The sequence below is a fragment of the Sceloporus undulatus genome, unplaced genomic scaffold (genome assembly GCF_019175285.1).
Source record: "Sceloporus undulatus isolate JIND9_A2432 ecotype Alabama unplaced genomic scaffold, SceUnd_v1.1 scaffold_16, whole genome shotgun sequence".
Lineage (NCBI taxonomy): Eukaryota > Metazoa > Chordata > Lepidosauria > Squamata > Phrynosomatidae > Sceloporus > Sceloporus undulatus.
Window position 1 is genome coordinate 2,719,106 of NW_024802938.1, and position 21,201 is coordinate 2,740,306.

Consider the following 21,201-nt stretch of genomic DNA (forward strand, 5'->3'; position numbering starts at 1 on the left):
AATAATAATAATAATAATAATAATAATGTATTTATATCCCAGCGGGTTACAGTACATTTCAATAAAACACAGAAATATAGAAAATACACAATACAAATAGTATGGGATTCTGGAAGCTGACATCCAAAAACCCTTAAAGGGCACAATTTGTGGACCAATGGTCTAGGCTATGGCCCCATAAGTGCTGGGCAGGGTTGTTGTTGCTGCAGCTGTGTGCTTTCAAGTCGTTTCTGACTTATTGTTGCAGTGTCATGAGGTATTCTTGGGGTATCATGGGGTTTTATTAGCAAGATATATTGGGGGGGGGGGTGGTTGCAATTGCCATCGCCATCCTCTGAGGTGAGAGAGTGTGACTTGGACAAGGTCACCCAGTGGGCTTACAAGGGTTCGAACCCTGGTCTCCAGAGTCCCAGTCCAGTGCTCAAACCACTGCACCACACAGGCTCCTAAACACATTATACAGTCACCCCTCCTTATCCATGGATTTTTTATCCAGGGATTCAAGCATCCACGCCTTGAAAATACCTTTAAAAAGTATAAATTCCAGATAGCAAATCTTGATTTTTCCGTTTTGTATTAGAGACACCATTTTCCTTTTCCATTATATTTAATGAGACTTGAGCATCCATGGATTTTGCTATCTACAAGGGCCCAATGTACCAAATGCATCCAGCAAGCTTTTGAAGCTGCACTGGTTTCTTCATCAGGCAAAAGTGTTTTAAAAAATACAGGAGAGAAAAAAAATTAGAAAATGACTCACAGAATTCAAAATCATAGCCATGTTAGTCTGGAAACTCTGTAGGCAAAGGTGCTGGAAGTTCCCTTTGTATAAAACAACGATGTTAGTCCCAGGCTTGCATTTTGTCAAGGTGTTGGTGTGATGTTTTGTAGAGGGATCTTTTCTATGCAAGCAGGCCCTCTTCCTCCTGGCCATGTTCACAGAACAACACAACATCACCTCCTTGAGAAAAAGCAGGCCTGTGACTAACATCATGATTCTATATATAGGCCTGTTACAGACAGGCCAAAATAAAGCTGCTTCGAGTCACTTTGGAGGTATGGTATTTCAATGATACATGAGTCCTAAGAGTCTGGAAGCTGTACCAAAGCTGCACTCCAGTCCTTAGGACTGGAGCATGGCTTTGGTGCGGCTTTTGGACTCTTAGGACGCATGCATAATTGAAATACCATACCTCCAAAGTGACTCGAAGCAGCTTTATTTTGGCCTGTCTGTAACAGGCCATAGTTTTTCTCCAGTGTCATTTTTTTAACACCGTTGTTTGATGAAGAAGCCAGCAGAGCTTCAAAAACTTGCAACATGCAAATTATATGTTTTTCGGGCTGTGTGTCCATGTTCTAGAAGTGTTTATTCCTGACGTTTTGCCAGCACCTGTGAGTGGCATCTTCAGAGAATGCTGGCGTGGAAGAGAGTGAGGTATATATACTGTTGGTTGAGGGGAAGGGATTTACATGTTAATCTGTGTATTGTTCTGTTGTTGAATGGCAAGGCCTCAGGGTGTCTATTTAATTAATGATCCATTGTCAGCTGGGAAAACCCCTCACCCTGGGTGGTTTTCATCTGCATTTGCTGGGACCTCAGATGAACCTCACAGACTCCTTTGTAGGCAGAGTGCAAAGAGTCCTCAGGGAGTTTTTATATTGTTGAGATATTACCTGTTTCTCCCACCATCTTCCCTTTTGGAGGTAGCTGCCCCATTGCTGCATTCTATTCGACCTCTAGTAGTTTTAGCTTTGTTTTATTTCTTACAGAAATGGACTTTGAAGCCGTTACAAAGTACTCGAAACTCCATGCCAAACCTCCAGGGCTTTCCCTTCAATATGGGACAGCCGGCTTCCGGACCAAGGCAGAAAACCTCGATCATACCATGTTTCGCATGGGCTTGCTGGCTGTGTTGAGGTCCAAACAGACCAAATCCACCATTGGTGTTATGGTCACAGCCTCTCACAATCCTGAAGTAAGAGAAATTAGTATTTTGTTGAGTGAGAAAAGGGAGGGGATGCAGATGAGGTGTGGCCATGTGGGAACACTATTGCTCCAATGTAGTGTGTAAAGTTCCTGAAACGCCCCCACTGTGTTGATGAGTCTTTGCAAAGAGGGAGAATATAATTTCTCTAAGCTATTTGAACAGATTTTATATTTAGTGAAGCAAATGCACACAAGTTTAGGTTTCACTGAACACAGTAAACATTTTAGACCAAAGGTTGGTCTCTTTTTGGAGACTTAAAGATTGTGTGGCCATCTTTCAAAGATGCTTTAGCTCTGGATTCTTGCACTGGAAGGGTGTTAAATTCCAACTTTGGATGTATGAGTCTGTCAACTCCCATTGATTTCAGTAGGATTCAAGAGCACCTAATATTTTCATTTGGCATGTTTTTCATTTCCTAAATCAGGAATGGGCAGAATGTAGATCAGGATGTATTGGTTAGACTTCTGAATAATTATAGCAGATCTCCAAGGTTTTCTGACTATCAGGAATTTAATGTTTGTTATTTCAAGTCATTTATGACTTATGGCAACCCTAGGACCGTATCATGGAGTTGTCTTGGGAAGATTTGTTCAGAGGAGGTTTGCCATTGCCTTTCCCTGAGACAGAAGGTATGTGACTTGCCCAAGGTCACCCAGTGGGTTTCATGGCTGAGCTGGGAATCTAACCCTGGTCTCCAGAGTAGTAGTCCAACAATCAAACCACTACGCCATGCTTGCTCAGTGAGCAAGGAAAAAAACAACTTCTGTGCTGTGGCTTACCATTTGCTAATGGCTTATCTTTCAGCCTCAGTTTTCTTCCTCTGCATGCTAAGATTATTAGTTGTCTATGGCGGGTTATAGACCGCCACTTTGAGGCGGTCTGCTGCCGCCGCCGCTTGCTCCGTGCGGGAGCTGTAGCAGCCACACCGCGCGGCTCCTGCGCGGAGCAAAATGGAGCTCCAAAATGGAGCTCCTTCTTGCGGCGCCTCTATGACGTCGCGAGGCGCCGCTGGCGCATTCACGACGTCATAGGCGCCGCGACACATTCGGACGCTATGCGTCCGATACGTAAAGATGGCGCCGGCCGTGTGGAACAGCCGGCGCCATATTGTACGGACAGAGTCCGTATTAGACCCAGGGGCGTCTAGAAGAGATGCCCCCTTTTTAAAATGGGACGTCCCAAGTGCCAGTGTGTAACCGGCCTACGTTTGGCCAGGTATTCATTAGAATCCCTGATCCCTCATAACTCCCATTTAGATCTGTCTGTGTTCATATGGTTCATGGAGAGCAGTATACAATTGATTCTGATCCTTGAGAACCACTGTTTTATATCAGGCTCTGGTTGCTAACTCTTGGTGTTCTAGTTGGGGAAAAAACCCAGCACCTGACATCTGTCCAGCCTTACCCTGGGTATGCTACTTTCTGTATTTCAGCACAATTCTATATACATTTACTCAGAGATATGTCTAGTTGAGTTTATTGGGTTTACTTGCAAGGAAAAATATTCATAAAATTGCTATTTTGAACACACTTCAGGATGGCGAAAAGTATCCTTATTCTTCTTCTTGACATCCAGTTGCATTCAGAATCTGCTGTTCATGAAAGGAAATGTTCTTGCAGTCTACAGAAAACTCCATGGCGGGGGGGGGAAGTGTTTCCACTTTGTTCTCAAAATTTTCCCTTGAAGCAGCCCACTCCACTAAAAATGTGTAGCATTTTGGGAGTTTTTTTTGGAGAGGCTGCTGTGGGGCAGGGAAATCAACTCCCAAACCATATTTTGACACACACACACACCCAGCTTCAGTTATCTTTTGAACCATGCTTTCTGTGGGCTACACTACCTTTCTGTTCTAGCCTTTCCTGTCATATCATTCCTTCCTGCTTTCCTGCCCTGCTTAAATCTTCATGGAGAAAGTTAGGCTTATTACTTAGTGACTACATCCAGACCTCTCATTGTGATATTTTTTCTTGTTCCAAGGAAGACAATGGTGTGAAGCTGATTGATCCTCTGGGTGAAATGTTGGCAGCTGCATGGGAGGAACATGCCACACGCTTGGCCAATGCAGAAGAGGAGGAGTTGCAGCGTGTGCTGACTGACATCTGCCGCAAGGAAGCAGTAGACCTCCTGGGCAACGCATTTGTTGTTATCGGCAGGGACACTAGGTAAAGCAACACAACTGATACACCTCTTGAGAAGCAACAGACAACATCAGAACTTGCAAGAATTACTTTTAACTATAGCTTCCAGATACCTTCCCTGATTTCTGGGAATTGTTCAAAAAAGTATCTGTTCCAGACTCTGGACAACGTTCCCGTTTACTAGTACTTCTTAACGGCACAAGAATTGTTATGGAAGATCTATGTACATCTTCCTACATACTTCCTGTAGAGAATAATTGAGTTGGAAAGTATCTCAAAGGTCTTTAAACCCAACCTGCTGGCTTTGAGCAGAAAGTGCTATACTATAGCACACTTCAAAGGTGGGCATTTAGCTTCTACCTAAAATCTATGAGTGAATTGCACTGTTGGAACAGTTCTTGCACCATAAAATTTCTTCCTGATACGTATTCTGAATCCTTTTTCTTGTAATTTGAATCTCTTGGTAAGATGAACTCATTTGTTTCTTCCTTTAAAGCCACAGAAAATAATTTTTCTCAAAGAGGTGGAGTTTATCACACTGGGAGAAAAGACGGATGCTCCCATTAATATTGCGTGATTTGGCAAAGATTATCACACAACATTGCACGCTGTCACTGTCCTGTGAATAAAAAGAAATTATAGCGCTGCTTTTTATTCACAAAAAAAAGGTCACTATAATTCCTCTTTATTCATGGGATAATTGCAGGATATTTGCGGCGTCGCACAACGTTGTGTGATAATCTATGCCAAATCGCGCAATATTGATGGAGCATCCTGCTATGCTCCCGTCTTTTCCCAGTGTGATAAACCGCTGTGATAGCTCTTCTGAGACTGGCTGTTGCGTTGTCTCTTTGTTATTTCTTCAGAAGGGTGGATAAGCCTGGCTGCTTTTCCTTTTCTGTATAGGTCTTGGTCTAGTTTGTGACTTGGGGATGTGTGATGCACTTTTACTAGAATGCAAGTAAGCTCATCTGGGCCTGGTCAGTATCAAGATGGGAGATGACTTGGGAATTCCTTGCCACTCACTGAGTTCCATGATGGAAAAAAGTCTGTTAAAATATATAGTCCACTCACGTGGACAGCAAGCCCAGGGGGAGAATATGGTGAGCATATGCGAACACCACACACAGGAGCACGCTGCCATTAGAATCAATGGGACTTGAGGCTCCATGTTTTTTTCACACATGCGGGGGGTCCGGAACGGAGCAAGGTTGTTTTTTGCTGCTCCAGAGACTAGGACATGGAACAATAGATTCAAACTTCAGGAAAGGAGATTCCATCTGAACTTTAGGAAGAAGTTCTTGACTGTAAGAGCTGTTCAACAGTGGAACACATTCCCTCTGAGTGTGATGGAATCTCCTTCTGTGGAGGTTTTTAAACAGGCTGGATCGCCATCTGTCAGGGGTGCTTTGATTGTGTCTTTCTGCATGGGGGGGGGGGTTGGACTGGATGGCCCCTTTGGTCTTCCAACTCTATGATTCTATAAATTGGACACTTCAAGCTTTGATAAGGGAGGTTTTTATTTATGTTGGGTGTGACATGCATGGCTTCTTCAGTTGTTCATAGTAACCCAGTACTTTTCTAGCTCCTTGGCTACTGTGATATTTTCCCCTCTATAGAAGTAGATTTCATTGGGCTTGCTTTATCAGGCTGAGGATTGTGTTCTGTGTGATGTTATCATCTATTGATATTCACTTGTCAACAAGTAATTTAAGTCAACTTGTGTGTGATATTTGTATCATGCTTCCAACATATGTCTCTTTACTTCTGTGTTTGCATCCAGACCTAGCAGCAAGAAGCTTTCACAGTCAGTAACTGATGGTGTGTCTGTCCTTGGAGGTCAATACCATGGTATGCCTTTTCCTCTTTTCATACAATGTTTTCTCTTCCAAACATTGATAAAGTTTCATTCTAGTCTATAGCTATAGTCTAAAGCTCTTGCTTGAAATTAAGTGAGGAGAAACCATAGTTCCATGAAAGAATGCATTCTTTCCAGTGAAAGACTGGGTCAGAGTCTCTAGGATTTCAGGCAAATCATTGTTAATTAGGGATAGGAATCATGCAACCTTCCAGATTTTATTGGACTGTAGCTCCCAGCATCCCTCACCATTAGTTATACTGGATGGGGCTGATAGGATTTCCATCTTACAGCATGTGTCACGCTTCACCATTCTCAGTCCAGTGTAGAAAATGTTAGACTAGATGGACCAATTTTCTCTTTAGGTGTAAGGTAGCATTTTGCTTTGAAAGAAGACTTTTTCCTGTCTTCTTCAGTGCTCCAAAATACGTTTCTGTGGTCAAATAGCATTGTTTCTTAACTGGTGTGATTTCTTTTTTAAAACTAGACTATGGGTTAGTAACAACACCGCAACTACACTACATGGTCTGCTGTCGAAACACTCATGGCAACTATGGGATTGCGACAGTGGAAGGCTACTATGAAAAGCTCTCCAATGCTTTTGTGGAGCTTACAAAACAGGTAAAAGAATTCTTGTTCTTGGACATTCTGATTCACTTTTTTAAGGCTCTTTACTTAGAAGTTTTTAGAGGAGTGCCTCTCCACATGGAAACCTCCCATGAAGAAACAACAGCAATCTTTTTGTGTGCCGACGCTCTGGAAAGGTGGACAAGCTGCAAAGCCTCTATAGTAAAGAAGGCACATGTTAGGGAAGCTACACCATGGACAAGCCTCTATAGTAGAGAAATGAGCAAAATGAGATATATCCTGGAGATGGGATCCAAGTCTAAACATGAAATTCATTCATTTTTCATATACACTTTATTCACATAGCCTGAATGTAATTTTATACACAATGTTTTTAATAATCTTGTGCATGAAAGTATTGACTGAATGATGAAAAAGCAGGATGAAAATCCAATTTATAAATTTTGTTGCTATTGTTGGAACAAAAATATGAGACTAATTATTGTTAGTAACTTAGAATATTTATATCCCAACTTTCTGCCTAATGGTGGGCTCCTGAGGCAACTGACATTGAATGAAAATGAATGGATGACAGTATGACAATCAGGGACCTTTATGATCAGACATAGCTTTAATGATGGAGCTCTGTCATCATAGATACATCTGCTGGTACCACCCCCCAAAACCTCTCTCTTAAGACAGCTGCACCCCAACTGAAGGGTTTCCAAGATGATAAAGAATGGAGAACTGGGGAATGATTCTCCTGGCCATGGGGTGCATTGAGATTGGCATCTGGAGAGACTCGGGGGGGGGGGGAGAAGACCATTGCTGCAGCTGTTTATTTCATTGCACCCCACCACTGAGAGAATACTGTAGTCATCACTTCCCACTGCCCTGATACACTTCATTTTGGAAACCCTTTGGCTGGAGTACTGTCTGGACTTAAGAGGTAGGTTTTTGGGGTCATGTTCAGTCATTAATGAATTTCAAAAGTTGTGAGATTATAAGTCTAGGTTATGATCCCATAAGTACTGGACAGCGTTGTTGTTGTTATTGTTGTTGTTGTGTGCCTTCAGATCGTTTCTGATTTATTGTCTCCCATGGGGTCATAATATCATGGGGTATTTTGGTGGTGTCATGGGATATTCTTAGCAACACTCAAACCACTACATCACACTATAAGATTGCTTTAAAACACAATGGTCACTTCTGAAAACTGTTGATGGGATGATGATGGAAAATACATGGTGTTTCCAAGGTAGACATCATTGTTGAACTGCACTGGGATGATTTTGTCTTTAAAAAATTCAGTTTGGTGCAACTCTCTTTTTCATTTTTCTCCATTGAGTGTTCTTTCTTTGTTTGTTTTGGCTGTCCTTCCAAACACATGTATTGCTTGTGAAAAGATGGTAGAACTTTTTAAAAATGCTTTTCAAAGAACCAACTTTTGCTTCACTTTTAAAACAGGCTATGAGCCAAAGAGATGGGCATATATCCTTGAAGGTTGATTGTGCAAATGGCATTGGTGCTCTGAAACTCAAAGAAATGGGACGCTACTTCCCTGCGTGCCTCATGGTGCACATAGACAACGATGGGACCAAAGGGAAACTCAATCATTTGTGTGGAGCTGATTTTGTAAAAGTTCATCAGAAGCCTCCTGTAGGTATGTAGAAAGAAATGGATTATCATTTTTACTTGATTCTTTCAAAATAAAGACAGAAATTAAGTTGTTGTTGTTGTTGTTGTTGTTGTTGTTGTTGTGCCTCCAAGTCATTTTTGGCTTATGGCAAGTTTCTTCAGAGGGGGTTTGCCATTGCCATCCTCTGAGGCTGAGAGAGTGTGAGTTGCCCAAAGTCATTCAGTGGGTTTTTATGCTCATGTGGGGATTTGAACCCTGGTCTCCAGGGTCATTGCACCATGCTGGCTCTTTGTTCATGGGAAACCAGATATAAAGGGAAACACCATCATACTGTGACATTTTTAATTCAAAAGACCTTTCTTTCTTCCCTCCAATATATTCAGTCTTAGAAGACGAGAATCTCTCTCGACATTAGGGGGCACAGTATTTCTCAGCCTCATTGGATGGCTTCCCAGTTCTTCTAGTAAGATTCAATTTCAATCAATTCCAGTTGGGGATAAAGTCCACCTTTGGCAGATAGGACCTCATTTCCTTCAGTGGTGGAGTCTGTTGCAGCAAAAAAATAAAATAAAATAAAATTCTTGTGACACTTCGAAGATTAAGTTTTATTTGGTGTTTCGTTTCCTGGACCGTAGTAAAACACTTCACTGGATGCCTTGCTTGGCAGATTATTAAACACATACTGGGTGAACTTTTAATCCTTTTGACCTAGTGATTATAATCACCTAGCTACCCAAGCATGTATATTGGCTGTGCAGATGGAGTGGGGGGGGGGGAATTTTCAACTGGAAGTTACTTTGTGTTTGGATTTGCAGGTTTGGGGTGTGTGTTTTTGCTTTTGGGTGGTTTGGTGATTATGGAACCTGTATCTGTGTGTGTGTGTGTGTAATCTTTATTTAATCATCAGTATAAAACCACACACAATGCTACCTAATAAACAAACCTAAGAGCTATTCAATATAATATAAGGAACCTATTTTAAGGGAACCTATTTTAAATTTTCCCGAATTTTGAATTGGGGTGGAGTGGAATCTGGGGTTTATTTGGTGTAGGTCTGGCCTAGCTTTTGGGGATACTTGCAGCCTGCACGATTGTCACTGCTAATGAGTCAATGTGAACATACCTGAACAGTTGGAGCGTCTGATTTAACTCGTGGATCTGGTTGAATAGCTCACAGTCCCTGACTGCTTAGACCAGGTGAAATTTCTTGGTATTACAAAACTTTACAGAAAATGCACTTTTCTGTTTTATTAATTTTCTTTTTTTGACATAAATGTAACTTCCAAGCCACAACTAACTGAAATCTTATTGGTTGCATTGGGTCTACATTAGATAATATTAACAATAAATTTACAGCCATTTCCTGAGCAGAGGTTTGTACTAGATAATATAGAAGAGAATGAGGAGTCATATTGGAAATAACTAGAGAGAGTAAAAGTAAATTTAAATGGTTCTGTAGAAAACATGACAGATTCATGCTGTGTAGTTAATATATGAGAGCCAGTGTCGCTTAGTGGTTTGAGTATTGGACTGCAACTCTGGAGACCAGTGTTTGATTCCCTGCTTGGCCATGGAAAACTATCGGGTGACCTTGGGTGAGTCACACACTCTCAGCCCCAGAAAATCCCACGATAAGTTTGCCTTAGGGTTGTTATAAGTCGGAAATGACTTGAAGGCACAGAACAAGTTAACATATCCTGTTTACTTTTACTCTCTCTAGTTATTTCCAATACGATTCCTCATTCTCTCTATATTATCTAGTACAAATCTCTGCTCGGGAAATGGTTGTAAGGTTATTGTGACCCAATGCAACCAATAAGACTTCAGTTAGTTGTGGCTTGTAAGTTCCATTTATGTCATTTGGTCCACTCTAGATTTGGACTAACATTGGATTTAACCCTGTCTTGAGATACCTCATATTCAAAACACTGGTCACAAACTCACTCCCTATGAAATTAATGTGTGATCTACATGATAAAATGTTTTGAAATATTAGTGGAAAAATTAAAATTGATTATTTGCTTTGCCTGGAAGCTGGCTAAAACAGAAAACTCATTTCTAGCAATATATCATCCTCTATTCAAACTGTAGGTTTGTCTGAAAGGAATGGATAGATTTTTGCCATGGAACAAGTTGTGTTTTCCCACTGCTGTATTTTAGTTTTTGTTTTTGTTTTTTTTAAAGGACTTGAAATGAAGCCTGGTGAGAGATGCTGCTCCTTTGATGGGGATGCTGACCGAATAGTTTACTACTATACTGATGTTGCTGGCCATTTTCACCTTCTGGATGGCGACAAAATAGCAACCCTAATCAGCACTTTCCTTAAAGAACTTCTGGTCAAGGTATTTAAATTCCTTAGGATCAGGAAGTTGCTGTCTTTCACAGTGTGGTTAAACATTGGCTAGAATCCGGGTTGTGTTCGTGCAATGGTCAGTTATGTTAACATACTGCATTTTTACCTATGCTATGTAGTGTCTCAAAGAAGGGAAGGCTGATTTATTGTGATGATCATATGGCAAAGATGGCTGCTGATGTCTCTAAGGCTGACTTTCCAGGGAGAGCCCCCTGGAAAGGCTGGCTTGCAAAATTGCCTGGGCTGCCGTCTTTGCTGCGATTAATAAGTGGTTGACAGGCCGGTAAATCCTTGCTTCACATGCAAAATCAAATAATTATGGTACTTTTCTCCCTGCTGGGCAAGATTACAGTATTTTATTATTTGTTTGTTTGTTTGTTTGTTTATTGCATATGGATGGGTTTTTGCACTCTCACTTTAATTTTGAAAAAAAAAAAACTTTATTGTCCAAAAATACATAATTTTTTTTGTACAAAGTAAAAAAGTACCTTGAGTTTTTTGGTGTGGAAACACAAGGCTTTTTGCAACCAGTTATGGCATATGTACAGTTATGATCAATTTTTAAAAAACATCAGAAGAGAAAGAAAGCTAAGCAAGCACTAAAACCAAAAAGTTGCTTAAGGACAAATTAATTTAAGTACGGTAGCTGCAAAAAATAATAATCTTTAAGCTTTGTGGAATCAACATGATAATAATAGGGCAAACTGCAGTTGATGGCAATATGTAGCAGAAGGTATGTTCTCACTGACTGCAAATAAAGAAATTTATTACTATTTTAAAATTTCAAGATGTATATTATCTAAAGATGTGAGTGTTTTGAGAGCTTAAGTGCAATGCACTTTCTGTCCCATTGTGAAATGTGGTGCATTTGTAACTGAAACATATAAATTTTGACAGCAAAGCTTTTGAGTGCATGCGGTGGATTGCAGTGTGGGGTATAGACATATGTCTGATTGTGAAAATGACATTTCTCTGTTCCTTCAGGCTGGGCAAACACTAACATTTGCAGTAGTACAAACAGCCTACGCCAATGGGAGCTCTACGTGTTATTTGGAAGAAACCATGAAGGTATTAAATTAGCTGTAACATCTTTGTGCAGAAAAGTCAGTTAAAAATAACCCAAACCTTATTGTTAAGCTCTGCTCAAAATTACTAGGATGAGATATACGTACTGTGCAAATGAATCTTTTAGTAAGCAAGCCTTGTAGTCGGGTGTCCTAGCAAATACTCTTTCCCTCCCATAGTAATTCATTTGTTAAAATCATGATGGATTCTGGCCCTCATAGTCAGAACCCTGGACCCCATGGATATTGATGCTCCAGAGTAACCAACCTGTATGCACTGTAATCTCTTTTTGGATGCATTTTACTTTGTGCTACTGTGCTATGGTCACAAGTTTTATGGCCAAGTGTGAGAGAACCAGGTTTGTTGTGAGTGAGACAGCTAGTCTTTTGTCACTGTCCCTTAGGAAAGGTGGAGTCTCAAACATTTAACATCGTGTATAGACCATTCTGGAACCTGCTGTTTTGTAGTACAGTACTATCCCTTATCCACAGGGGCTATGTTCCTAGACTTACTGCAGTTTGTGAAAATTATGGGTGATGGAAAACCCTATATTTTTGGGGAAAGGTAACCATAAAGTCACGCTGGGGGACCTTCAGATCCCTAGAGAGGTGGTCTATCTAGATATATAGAGGTCATCTAGCATGACTCTATGGACATGGTAAACGAAACTGCAGTTACTGGACCTGTGCATATGGGGGTCATACTTTCTGTGGATAGGTGTTTTGCCAGGTGATACAGAGCAGCTGTCCAATACCATTTGCAAAATCCACAGTATTGAAATGGCTGCTACAAAAACATACATCAAGGCAGAGTTTGAAAAAAGTCCCTTTTTGATGACAACTTCCAGAATTCCACAGCTTGTATCTCATCCCAAAAAGGAACTGTTTCAAGGCTTCAGCTACCAGGGGAGTTTTCTTGCTTGACTATGTCACCAAGAACAATGGAAACTTTTCTGTTGTTTTCTTAGATATCTTTCTAGAATTTTGGATTGTGTCTCTTGGGGCAGCAGTCACACTACTTTAAGTTGTGCATTCTTTGTCCCAGTAAATCCTCCCCGTTAGGGGGGAAAAACCTCCCTATATGGAATAATTACAGTTGATCTTGGTCCTGGGCTCCTTGCTCTCAGTATTGATGCTGGGTTCTGGGGGCAAAATTGTAGACTCCACTCTTAGACTGTGTGTGTGTGGTTTTCCTGTCCTAGGTGCCTGTCCACTGTGCCAAAACAGGAGTGAAACACTTGCATCACAAAGCTCAAGAGTTTGACATTGGAGTTTATTTTGAAGCAAATGGTCATGGCACAGTAAGTGTTTGTTCTAAATATTTTTAACTGTCTCAACAGAAGGATTCTAGGGAGGTATGACAGAGTATGAATAAGGATATACAGATTGAGTCTCCTTTATCCAAAATTTCAATATCTGAAGTACTCAGAAATCCAAAATTGTCTGCCTGGGTGGCTGAGATGGTGATACCTTTCCTTTCTGATGGTTCGTTGTAGAGAAACGGTGTTTCATGTACAAAAATATTTAAAATATTGTGCATAACATTACCTTTGGCTATGTTTATAAGGTGTATAAATTACCATATATACACAACTATAGGTTGACCTCATGTATAAGTCAAGTGCAAATTTAGAGGCCAAAATGATGGATTTTGATATGAGCCATGGACAGGTCAAGTGTAAAACTTGGAGGCCCCATCAGTGTGTGTATGTGAGTAGCAAGAGGGAAGCAGCAATCAGTATGAGACTTCAGTGTTTCAGCCTTCAGTCCTCAGACAGTGAAGTGTGTGAGTGGGAGAGAAACAAATAGCAGTCAAATCAATCGCCAAGGACTATCTGCTTGGCTCAGGATGGAAAGAAACTACATGGGGAAATCTGAAAGAGTTGTTATCACATTACCATCCCAACCTGTAACTAAATCAACCTAGGATTTCGGGGTCAATTTTGGGGCATGGGTTTTTAGACGTATAGACATATACGTTATATGAATTACATTATTTAGATTTGGGTCTTATCTCCAAGATATCTATTATGCATATGCATATATTCCAAAATTGAAAAAACTCCAAAATCCAAAACACTTGTACAGCACTGTGTAAATTTACAGCGCTTTATAAATAAAGGTTAATAATAATAATAATAATAATAATAACAACAACAACAACAACAACACCTGGTCTGAAGCATTTCAGATAAGGGAGGCTCAATTTGTTATTATGAAAACTGAGCCTATGATATCTCACTTTCTGTCTTCCACTTCATGCCCAAACTTGAAGGTCCAAGAATAAAACAAAGAAGATTAAATAAACAATGCTCACGTTGACTTACATCTGGTGTCATGCTGGTGCATGCCCATAAGTCTGGTGGAACTCCCCTTCTTTTCTGTTTGTAGTCCTCAGTACTTCTCAAAACCTGTCTCCTCATGGTTTCTCACATCAACGAAGCTGGTTTGAGGGTGCTGCAGATGAAAAGAAGATGTGGTCACTCCTGCCAGCTTCTACTGGCCAATCTGCTAAATCCTGGCTTTTGTACATTACAGTATTTTTCTCTGCCTCCACCCTGCCAATATGAGCTTTACCAATTATTTCTGCTTTTCTCTCTTGTATTAAGGTGTGTTTTTCTGTATCAGACTTATCAGTTCCTCTGGTCATTCTGTGTCAATGACTTTCAGATAATGACTTTGAGATTTTGACTTAATTTGTTGGCTCATCCAATAAGTCAAATTGTAAGTTGGAGTGAACAGATAAGTGGATTCTGCTGCACTTGGGAATAAGCAAATGTGGCACCTTTAGTAGATGAAAAGAAGTGTCTTTGGGTAAGATCAAGGGAAAAATTTCATAGAAATACAGTGCTGTGTTTTCAGAATCAGGATAGATCTGGGTATTAGATTCTAGGAACAGAGCAGTTTGTAGCCTCCTGCATTACCCTCTGTACTGGCCTGTACAGCCAATGTTGAGGGATGATGAGAATTGTAGTCCAACAGCATCTGGAAGGTTGCATATTTTTCTATTCTTTCACTAATTCTTGCTAGAGATTTCTGTAGTGGCTGAATGGAAAGGAAGCCAAAATATTTGGAGTTCTGATTCAGTGACATTGTTTGATGGCATAGAAAGGCAACTGCACCAGATTTTCAATTCTGCCTCCACCATCTCCGGTGACCTGCACACGCATGTTTTTGTGAAACTGGAGGTAACTTGTCACTTCTAGTTTTGCATTTGCTTTTGTCTGCTCAGGACCATTTTTTGTAAGGATTAGGAGGTTGTGGGGGCAGAATGAAGCAAAACTACTGCATTTTCAGAGCCTTGGGCTGTTGGGGGGTGTTTTAGGACAAAAATTACACCATGTGTTCCTTTTAAAGAAAAATTCCCCATTCCTGGGCACTTTGGGGATATCTCAAGGAATCTGGGAGAGTGTAGTAAAGGAGGGTGGGAGCCACAAGGGTCCTGCAGGATGCACTCCCCCCCTCCCCCATCGCTAGTTTGGAGATAGGATCTTTTACTTCTCATGAGATATAAATAAAATCTACTGTTTCCCTTGTTTCTGTACCCTGTGTAACTTCATTTCAATTTAATGCCATTACTGGTTGATGGAAGGAGTGGGAAGCATGTGTACCGCCAGATGCTGTTGGACTCCAAGATCCAGCATTCCTCACCAGTGGGTATCCTGGTTAGAGCTGTTGCCCCACCCCCACCCCCTTACTTAATTGTGATGTAGTTCTTTAATGGGTTCAGTTTGGGCATTTTGTGTGCTTGTTTGGAGCAGCAGTCCTGAGTTTCTCTAGCAACCTCAGACTTCCTATCTATGAAGCAAGCACCTCCCTTTGGGACAGATGTTACATGATGGTGCTACTATCTCCATTTTGTTCCTTCTGTGCACTGTGTATGTTTATTTTTTTCCTCCAGGTGTTGTTCAGTAAAGCTGCAGAACAAAAGATAAGATACCAGGCAAAAGAGGAGAAAGACAACCGAAAAAGAGAAGCTGCAAAGATGCTTGAAAACACAATTGACTTGATAAATCAGGTAAGAATTGCAGTGTAGAATCAAACATTTAAGGCTGCAGTTAAACAACATCTGGAGGGTTGTACAGTTCCCACCTGTTGGATTAGACAGATGCTCATGGCTAACTTGAGTCCCATTTATTTCAGTGTGTCTCCTCCAAGCATGACTAAGGATAGTTTCTGGCAAGTTGTTCTGAATTGAGGAACTGCACCCTCTCCATTGGCCTTTCAAACTTGCTGGCGAGGGTTAGGGTTCTTCCTGGTGCATCATTTCAAGTGGCCCTGAAAGCTGTAGTTGGGTTTTGGGCAGGAGAAAGTCCTCTCATGCTACTACAACATTGGATTTAGATTTGGATCTGGATCTAACCTAAAGACGATGGTACTTCTCAGGTAGCTAATGAACTGGAATCACCTGCAGCATGCATGAGGTATAATTGTACTGTTTGCAGCACAGTATGCTGCCTTCCTGGACCTTCCAGCCTTTCTTAGAAGGGTTATTTGAGGCAGGCTGTGTGTGTGTATGTGTTGGCTCTGGCAGACGAATGGGAGACCATCAGGCAGAGAGATGCAAGCAGAATTCCAGTGGCTTGCCCCAATTCAGTTCAGGTTTAATCCAGTCGTAAAGGTTTTGTTGAATGGCCTCTTGATCTTTTGTAAATTGAATGGTAATGGTGGTAGAGATTAACTATTTAGACAGTCTCAAGAGCATGGTTTTAATGACCAGTATTCCCAATTCCCTTTGCTGTTTGCACTTAAGGTTTGACTAGGACATCATAAAGGAAGTATCAGGCAGATTTCTGTATGACCATTTCATACTACGTAACACTGTAACAACATTGCTGTATAGTGGTTTCCAGCCAGACCTCTGGCCCCTGCAAAACTCCACTTACTGGTAAACAATCACTGGTATTAATGGAAGTGCATTCCCTTGATAGAGAAGTGACTCCCTGACATTCCCATACCCTCCCGTGAGCAATCTCTGGCATGACAAGAAGAAGAAAGACCTCTCTCACAATAGGAGGTGGGAATGTCAGGCAGCTGCTTCTCGATCATCAGGGGAATGTACCCCCATCGATCCCAAAGGCTGTTTACCAGTAAATGTGATTTGGGGTCTTTCACAATCCCTACTTAGACCCTAAACTAGAGGCTACGAGACTACGGAGACTGTGAATTTGTAGTGGTTACGAATTCATAAGTGTAGGTTAATATTCGTAACTGCCACCAGGATTCTGGCCATTTTCTGTTTTGTTTTGTTCCTACATTTTGGAGATTTCCTAGGACAGAGTACAGTATGGAGAGTTTTGTGTCAAGTCATGGTGCTGAATGTCTGTTGGCTCTGCCTTTTGACTTCAGTAAAATCTCATTGGTGCCAGTAGCTTCTCTGCCAACTTTCTGTGTTAATTTGTTGTTCACGCCTCCATCAGAAAATTCCGTCCTATTCCTTCAGAGAGAGAAAAGCAGACATTTTCAAGGTTTGCTGTAGAAATTTTAAGGTTCCAAAGTAGGAGAAGACAAAGTCAGTGTTGGGTGAGAGTGTGACAACATTCCATAATGAAAAACTGAGTGACCAAAAGGAGCTACTTTTCAAAACAAATAAATACTTTTTGGTAGGTTTTATTCTTGGAGGTTTTCAGTATGACCAAAATTGGCTCCCCTAATTCAAGGCTTTAGAAGTACAACAAAAGCTGGATTTAATTAGCTGGTGGTTCCTTTATTCTTGGTGAATAAATTGAGGAAAGTGTCAAGGCCATATGGGAAATTAATTATATTGAAAACAAAAATTATCCAAATTGAAACAAGAGACAAGACTGAAGAGATATCCTAACATATTGAGTTATTATTCTAATTCCAGTTATACTGTATTGTGAATTGATGAGCTGAGGGAATAATACTGCACATGCTTAAAAGTGTTTTTATATAGAAATAAGCTCTTGTGTGGAAGAGAAGAATCTGGTGCTCAGCTATGTATGAGTGTGTGAATTTCTCTTGCCAGTTTGTTTTATCAAGATGTACTTGAGAACTTCTCTGAGTTAAATCTTGAAAAGTTTGCATCCTGTTTCTACTTAAGAGAACCTCTCTCACATGACACTTCCAGCTCCTTTGGAGCAAAGAAATGATGAAGAAAGTGGGTTTGGCCTGCAGGCTTACCTCACTCTTGGAATTGGTTTCTGCTGGAAACAAATTGTCAAATATAAATGAAGCAGTGTCATTGCATAGCCTAACCAGCTGCTCCTAGTGAGCTTCTCTCACTAGGCAAAACCTTTGGGCTTCATTGAATTGATGGATGTCATTATTATTATTTTTAAAGACAGCATTTAAATGATGTTTGGTACAATAATAAATTGTATTTTTAAAGGTTGTACGCCACTTTGATTGTGATAACAAAATGTGGGATGTAAATTGAAGTTTTATTTGTTTTTAAAACATGTCTCTGTTTTCATATTGAGCTGGCTTAGACACTGACCATCTTCATTATTCTTTGATTGGCCGAAAGGTGGATTTAGGGAAATGTTCAGGTTTTGATTTTTGTTCACAAAGCTAGCAAACTATGCCCATGGTTTGTTTGAAACAAGCCATACCCAGAGCATTATACCAAATGGTAGTGTTATTTTGTTTCAGCAAAACATAGCCATGATAATTCATAGCTGGGTGTTCAAATGTAATAGGAAATTGAGGTAAACACAAATGGACATAGCAGCTTCTAAAATCCTTGGTCCCGCTGAAGGAACAGAGCACATGGTGAAGTGTAGAATTGTTCCTTATTCATGCTATGATAAGCCATGATTATCTGGCTGTCTTATTCTTTGTATACACCCAGACTTTTTTCTATGCAAACCAGAAGGGATAGTAGGCCTACAGATTGAACACTTGCAACAATAAAATTTTAAATTCCCAAATTTAGGAATCAATACTATCAGCTGACATGAAATTTGCCTCTGCCAGCTGGGATTTCTTCCCATTTTCTCTTCTCTGTATGTCCTAGACGGTTGGTGATGCCATTTCAGATATGCTGTTGATTGAAGCCATTTTGGTTTTGAAGAACCTCACAGTAGCACAGTGGGATAGCATGTACACGGATCTTCCTAATCGGCAACTCAAAGTTAAGGTAAGTGAGAAGCCCACACCAGATAGAAATGCCACATGTGACCCACTAGTATGGTTGCTCTCCTGTTTGCATGTGGGCATAATGCAGTAATTGAGACATCAAGGCATGTGGTTATCATCTGTTGCAAAGCGATGGAAGGATGGAATCCATTCTGGAACTTTGGGAGCCTGGATCTTGTCTTCAGTGCATCCTTAAGTTTTCAATTGAAGTATGAACTTCAGTTGGAGCAATTTAAGTATGAACTATTCCACTATGGGGCTTATAATAGAAATTGTGATCTGGAGATCTGGGAGTTTGTGAAAACAGTCCAGAGAATAACACAACATGACCCAGTAGCTGAAGCAATGAACACCAAGAAATTAGGTCTAGGAGCATGACACAGAGGACATAGGACATGGCCATTGATAACAAACAGATAGGGAGGGAAATCTGGCACAAGTGACAACCTAACAGGGTACTCCCCTGGGAGCAAGTCCTATCGGCCTGTTACACACTGCCAAAATAAAGCTGCTTCGAGTCTCTTTGGAGGTATGCTGTTTAAATGATGCATGGGTCCTAAGAGTCCGGAGGTCGCGCCAAAGCCACACTCCATTTCTAAGCACTGGAGGGCAGCTTTGGTGCAGCTTCCGGATTCTTAGGATGCATGTATCATTTAAACAGCATACCTCCAAAGAGATCCGAAGCAGCTTTATTTTGGCAGTCTGTAACAGGCCATCGAATGCTTAATTAGCACTGTATCAGATTGCAGTGTTAGCATTTTACAGAGTGCTGCCCCCAAATTAGGAATAAACATTTTAATCTTTGTTCTTTCTTTTTGAATGCCGTAAAAACAGTGGAATATTTTAAGAGGCAGAGCCTATAGGTTTCGTTAGAGCTTCAACAGGCCATCCTGTGTGGCTTTTATTTGCTTGGACTTATAGGTTGCTGATAGACGAGTCATTGACACGACAGATGCTGAAAGGCGAGCAGTGACACCTCCAGGATTGCAAGAGAAAATCGATGACCTTGTCAACAAGTTTCAGTTGGCTCGAGCCTTCGTTCGCCCGTCTGGAACGGAAGATGTAGTCAGAGTCTATGCTGAAGCAGACACACAGGTCAGAGCCTTACCAGCAATGTACATGGGAAGAATGTTGTTGAGTCCATATTGTACATTATGTTGCAGTCAGCATTTAAGGTGGTTTTATCACCTTCCTACTTCTCACTGAGTTTATACAGGAAAGGTCTCAGTAGTTTAGATAATTTGGCCAGCAGCCTGCATCACACTGTGAACCATAAGGCTTTGGCTGCATATTTTCACTGGACTTCCTCTTGTGTCTCCACTACTCTACTTTAGCATCCTGTTACAGGGAGACACTTCGGTGATCCTCAAATGAAAGAGAGGGAGAAGTGTGCTAAAAAAATTAAATCTCTATATAGTCAGTTTTACCAATCTCCTTTTCTTCTTGACTTTCAGAATATAACTGTGGGTAGACATGATTGCTGAAATTCTGTATCACCTTTTACTTAGTATAACTTTACGTATATTTAGCTAAGTAGAAGGCCTAAGAAACTGTTAGTGAGTTGAGAATATGCATATTGGGACACCAGCAAGAGTGGGTGATGCAAATTGGTGCATTAAGTGCATTAGGCACTTTGCTGGCTCTGCTATGTAGTGACATAACAGCAGCCCTCAACTGCATATAGATGTTACAGAATGGACCAATTCTAATTCTTGCATACCTAAGCCTGCTAACTTAGATGTAATTCCCATACAGGATTGCAGCTGGTATTTAAATACACTTTTGCAGGTAATTTTTCCCCTAATAAATACAGGTTGCAGCTGCATAGTGACTGATATGTGTGGAAGGGGGGGGGGGGGTTAGATAATGCATAATGGGGAAAATGGCTCCTTCTGAAGTTGCGCTTGAGGAAACCTTTCCTTATGAGTAATTATTTTGATTTGCTTTATTAGACAGAAGGAATGGCATTAGTGTAAATTATATACTACTCTTATCTACCACTCTTTAAACAGTGACCACCCTTTAACCAATGAAGTAGAACTTACGTTAGAATGAAATATTCACTGTAGGCTTTTGTCTACAGTTTCTGGGTACCAATTGACCACAGCATTCTTTTCACTTTGAAGCCTTTTAGGATTCTTAAGATGTGGCATATTAAACTGCAGGTCTTAAAAACAAGATTATCACTGATTCCAGACTTTTCTTCTCTTCATTTCTAGGAGAATGCAGATAACCTTGCTCATGAAGTCAGCCTGGCTGTCTACCATTTAGCTGGGGGTGTTGGAGAACCACCAAAGGCTGTAACGTCATGATGTGCGCATTGTAAAGTCGAACCTTAAATTGTCCATTGTGGCCTTTTTATTACTTCACATTTCCTATGTTAAATCTTTCCTAGTTGAAACTCTAAGATTAAATTTTGATTAATAAAAATGAAGCTATATTAGAAATAGGTTGCTGCTGTCATTTATGTAACAACATTCAGTTACTGCTACC

The 21,201-nt window shown here is 40.7% G+C and overlaps 1 protein-coding gene across 2 annotated transcripts in view; it reads left to right on the forward strand.

Moving 5' to 3' along the window:
• LOC121917380 (phosphoacetylglucosamine mutase-like) overlaps positions 1-21,155 on the forward strand; it is a 21,851-nt gene extending 696 nt beyond the window's left edge. Inside the window, exons 1-12 of one of the 2 annotated variants that reach the window (XM_042443311.1) lie at positions 1,771-1,976; positions 3,966-4,150; positions 5,910-5,977; positions 6,472-6,605; positions 8,019-8,214; positions 10,375-10,532; positions 11,528-11,611; positions 12,810-12,908; positions 15,509-15,625; positions 18,587-18,709; positions 19,630-19,803; positions 20,928-21,155. In XM_042443311.1, the coding sequence (XP_042299245.1) occupies positions 1,773-1,976; positions 3,966-4,150; positions 5,910-5,977; positions 6,472-6,605; positions 8,019-8,214; positions 10,375-10,532; positions 11,528-11,611; positions 12,810-12,908; positions 15,509-15,625; positions 18,587-18,709; positions 19,630-19,803; positions 20,928-21,020 (1,635 nt within the window). In that variant the 5' untranslated portion in view covers positions 1,771-1,772 and the 3' untranslated portion in view covers positions 21,021-21,155. Of the gene's footprint in view, positions 1-1,770; positions 1,977-3,965; positions 4,151-5,909; positions 5,978-6,471; positions 6,606-8,018; positions 8,215-10,374; positions 10,533-11,527; positions 11,612-12,809; positions 12,909-15,508; positions 15,626-18,586; positions 18,710-19,629; positions 19,804-20,927 lie in introns of those variants that run through there. The other variant, XM_042443312.1, reaches the window with a different exon arrangement.
• Positions 21,156-21,201: the final 46 nt, after the last annotated feature.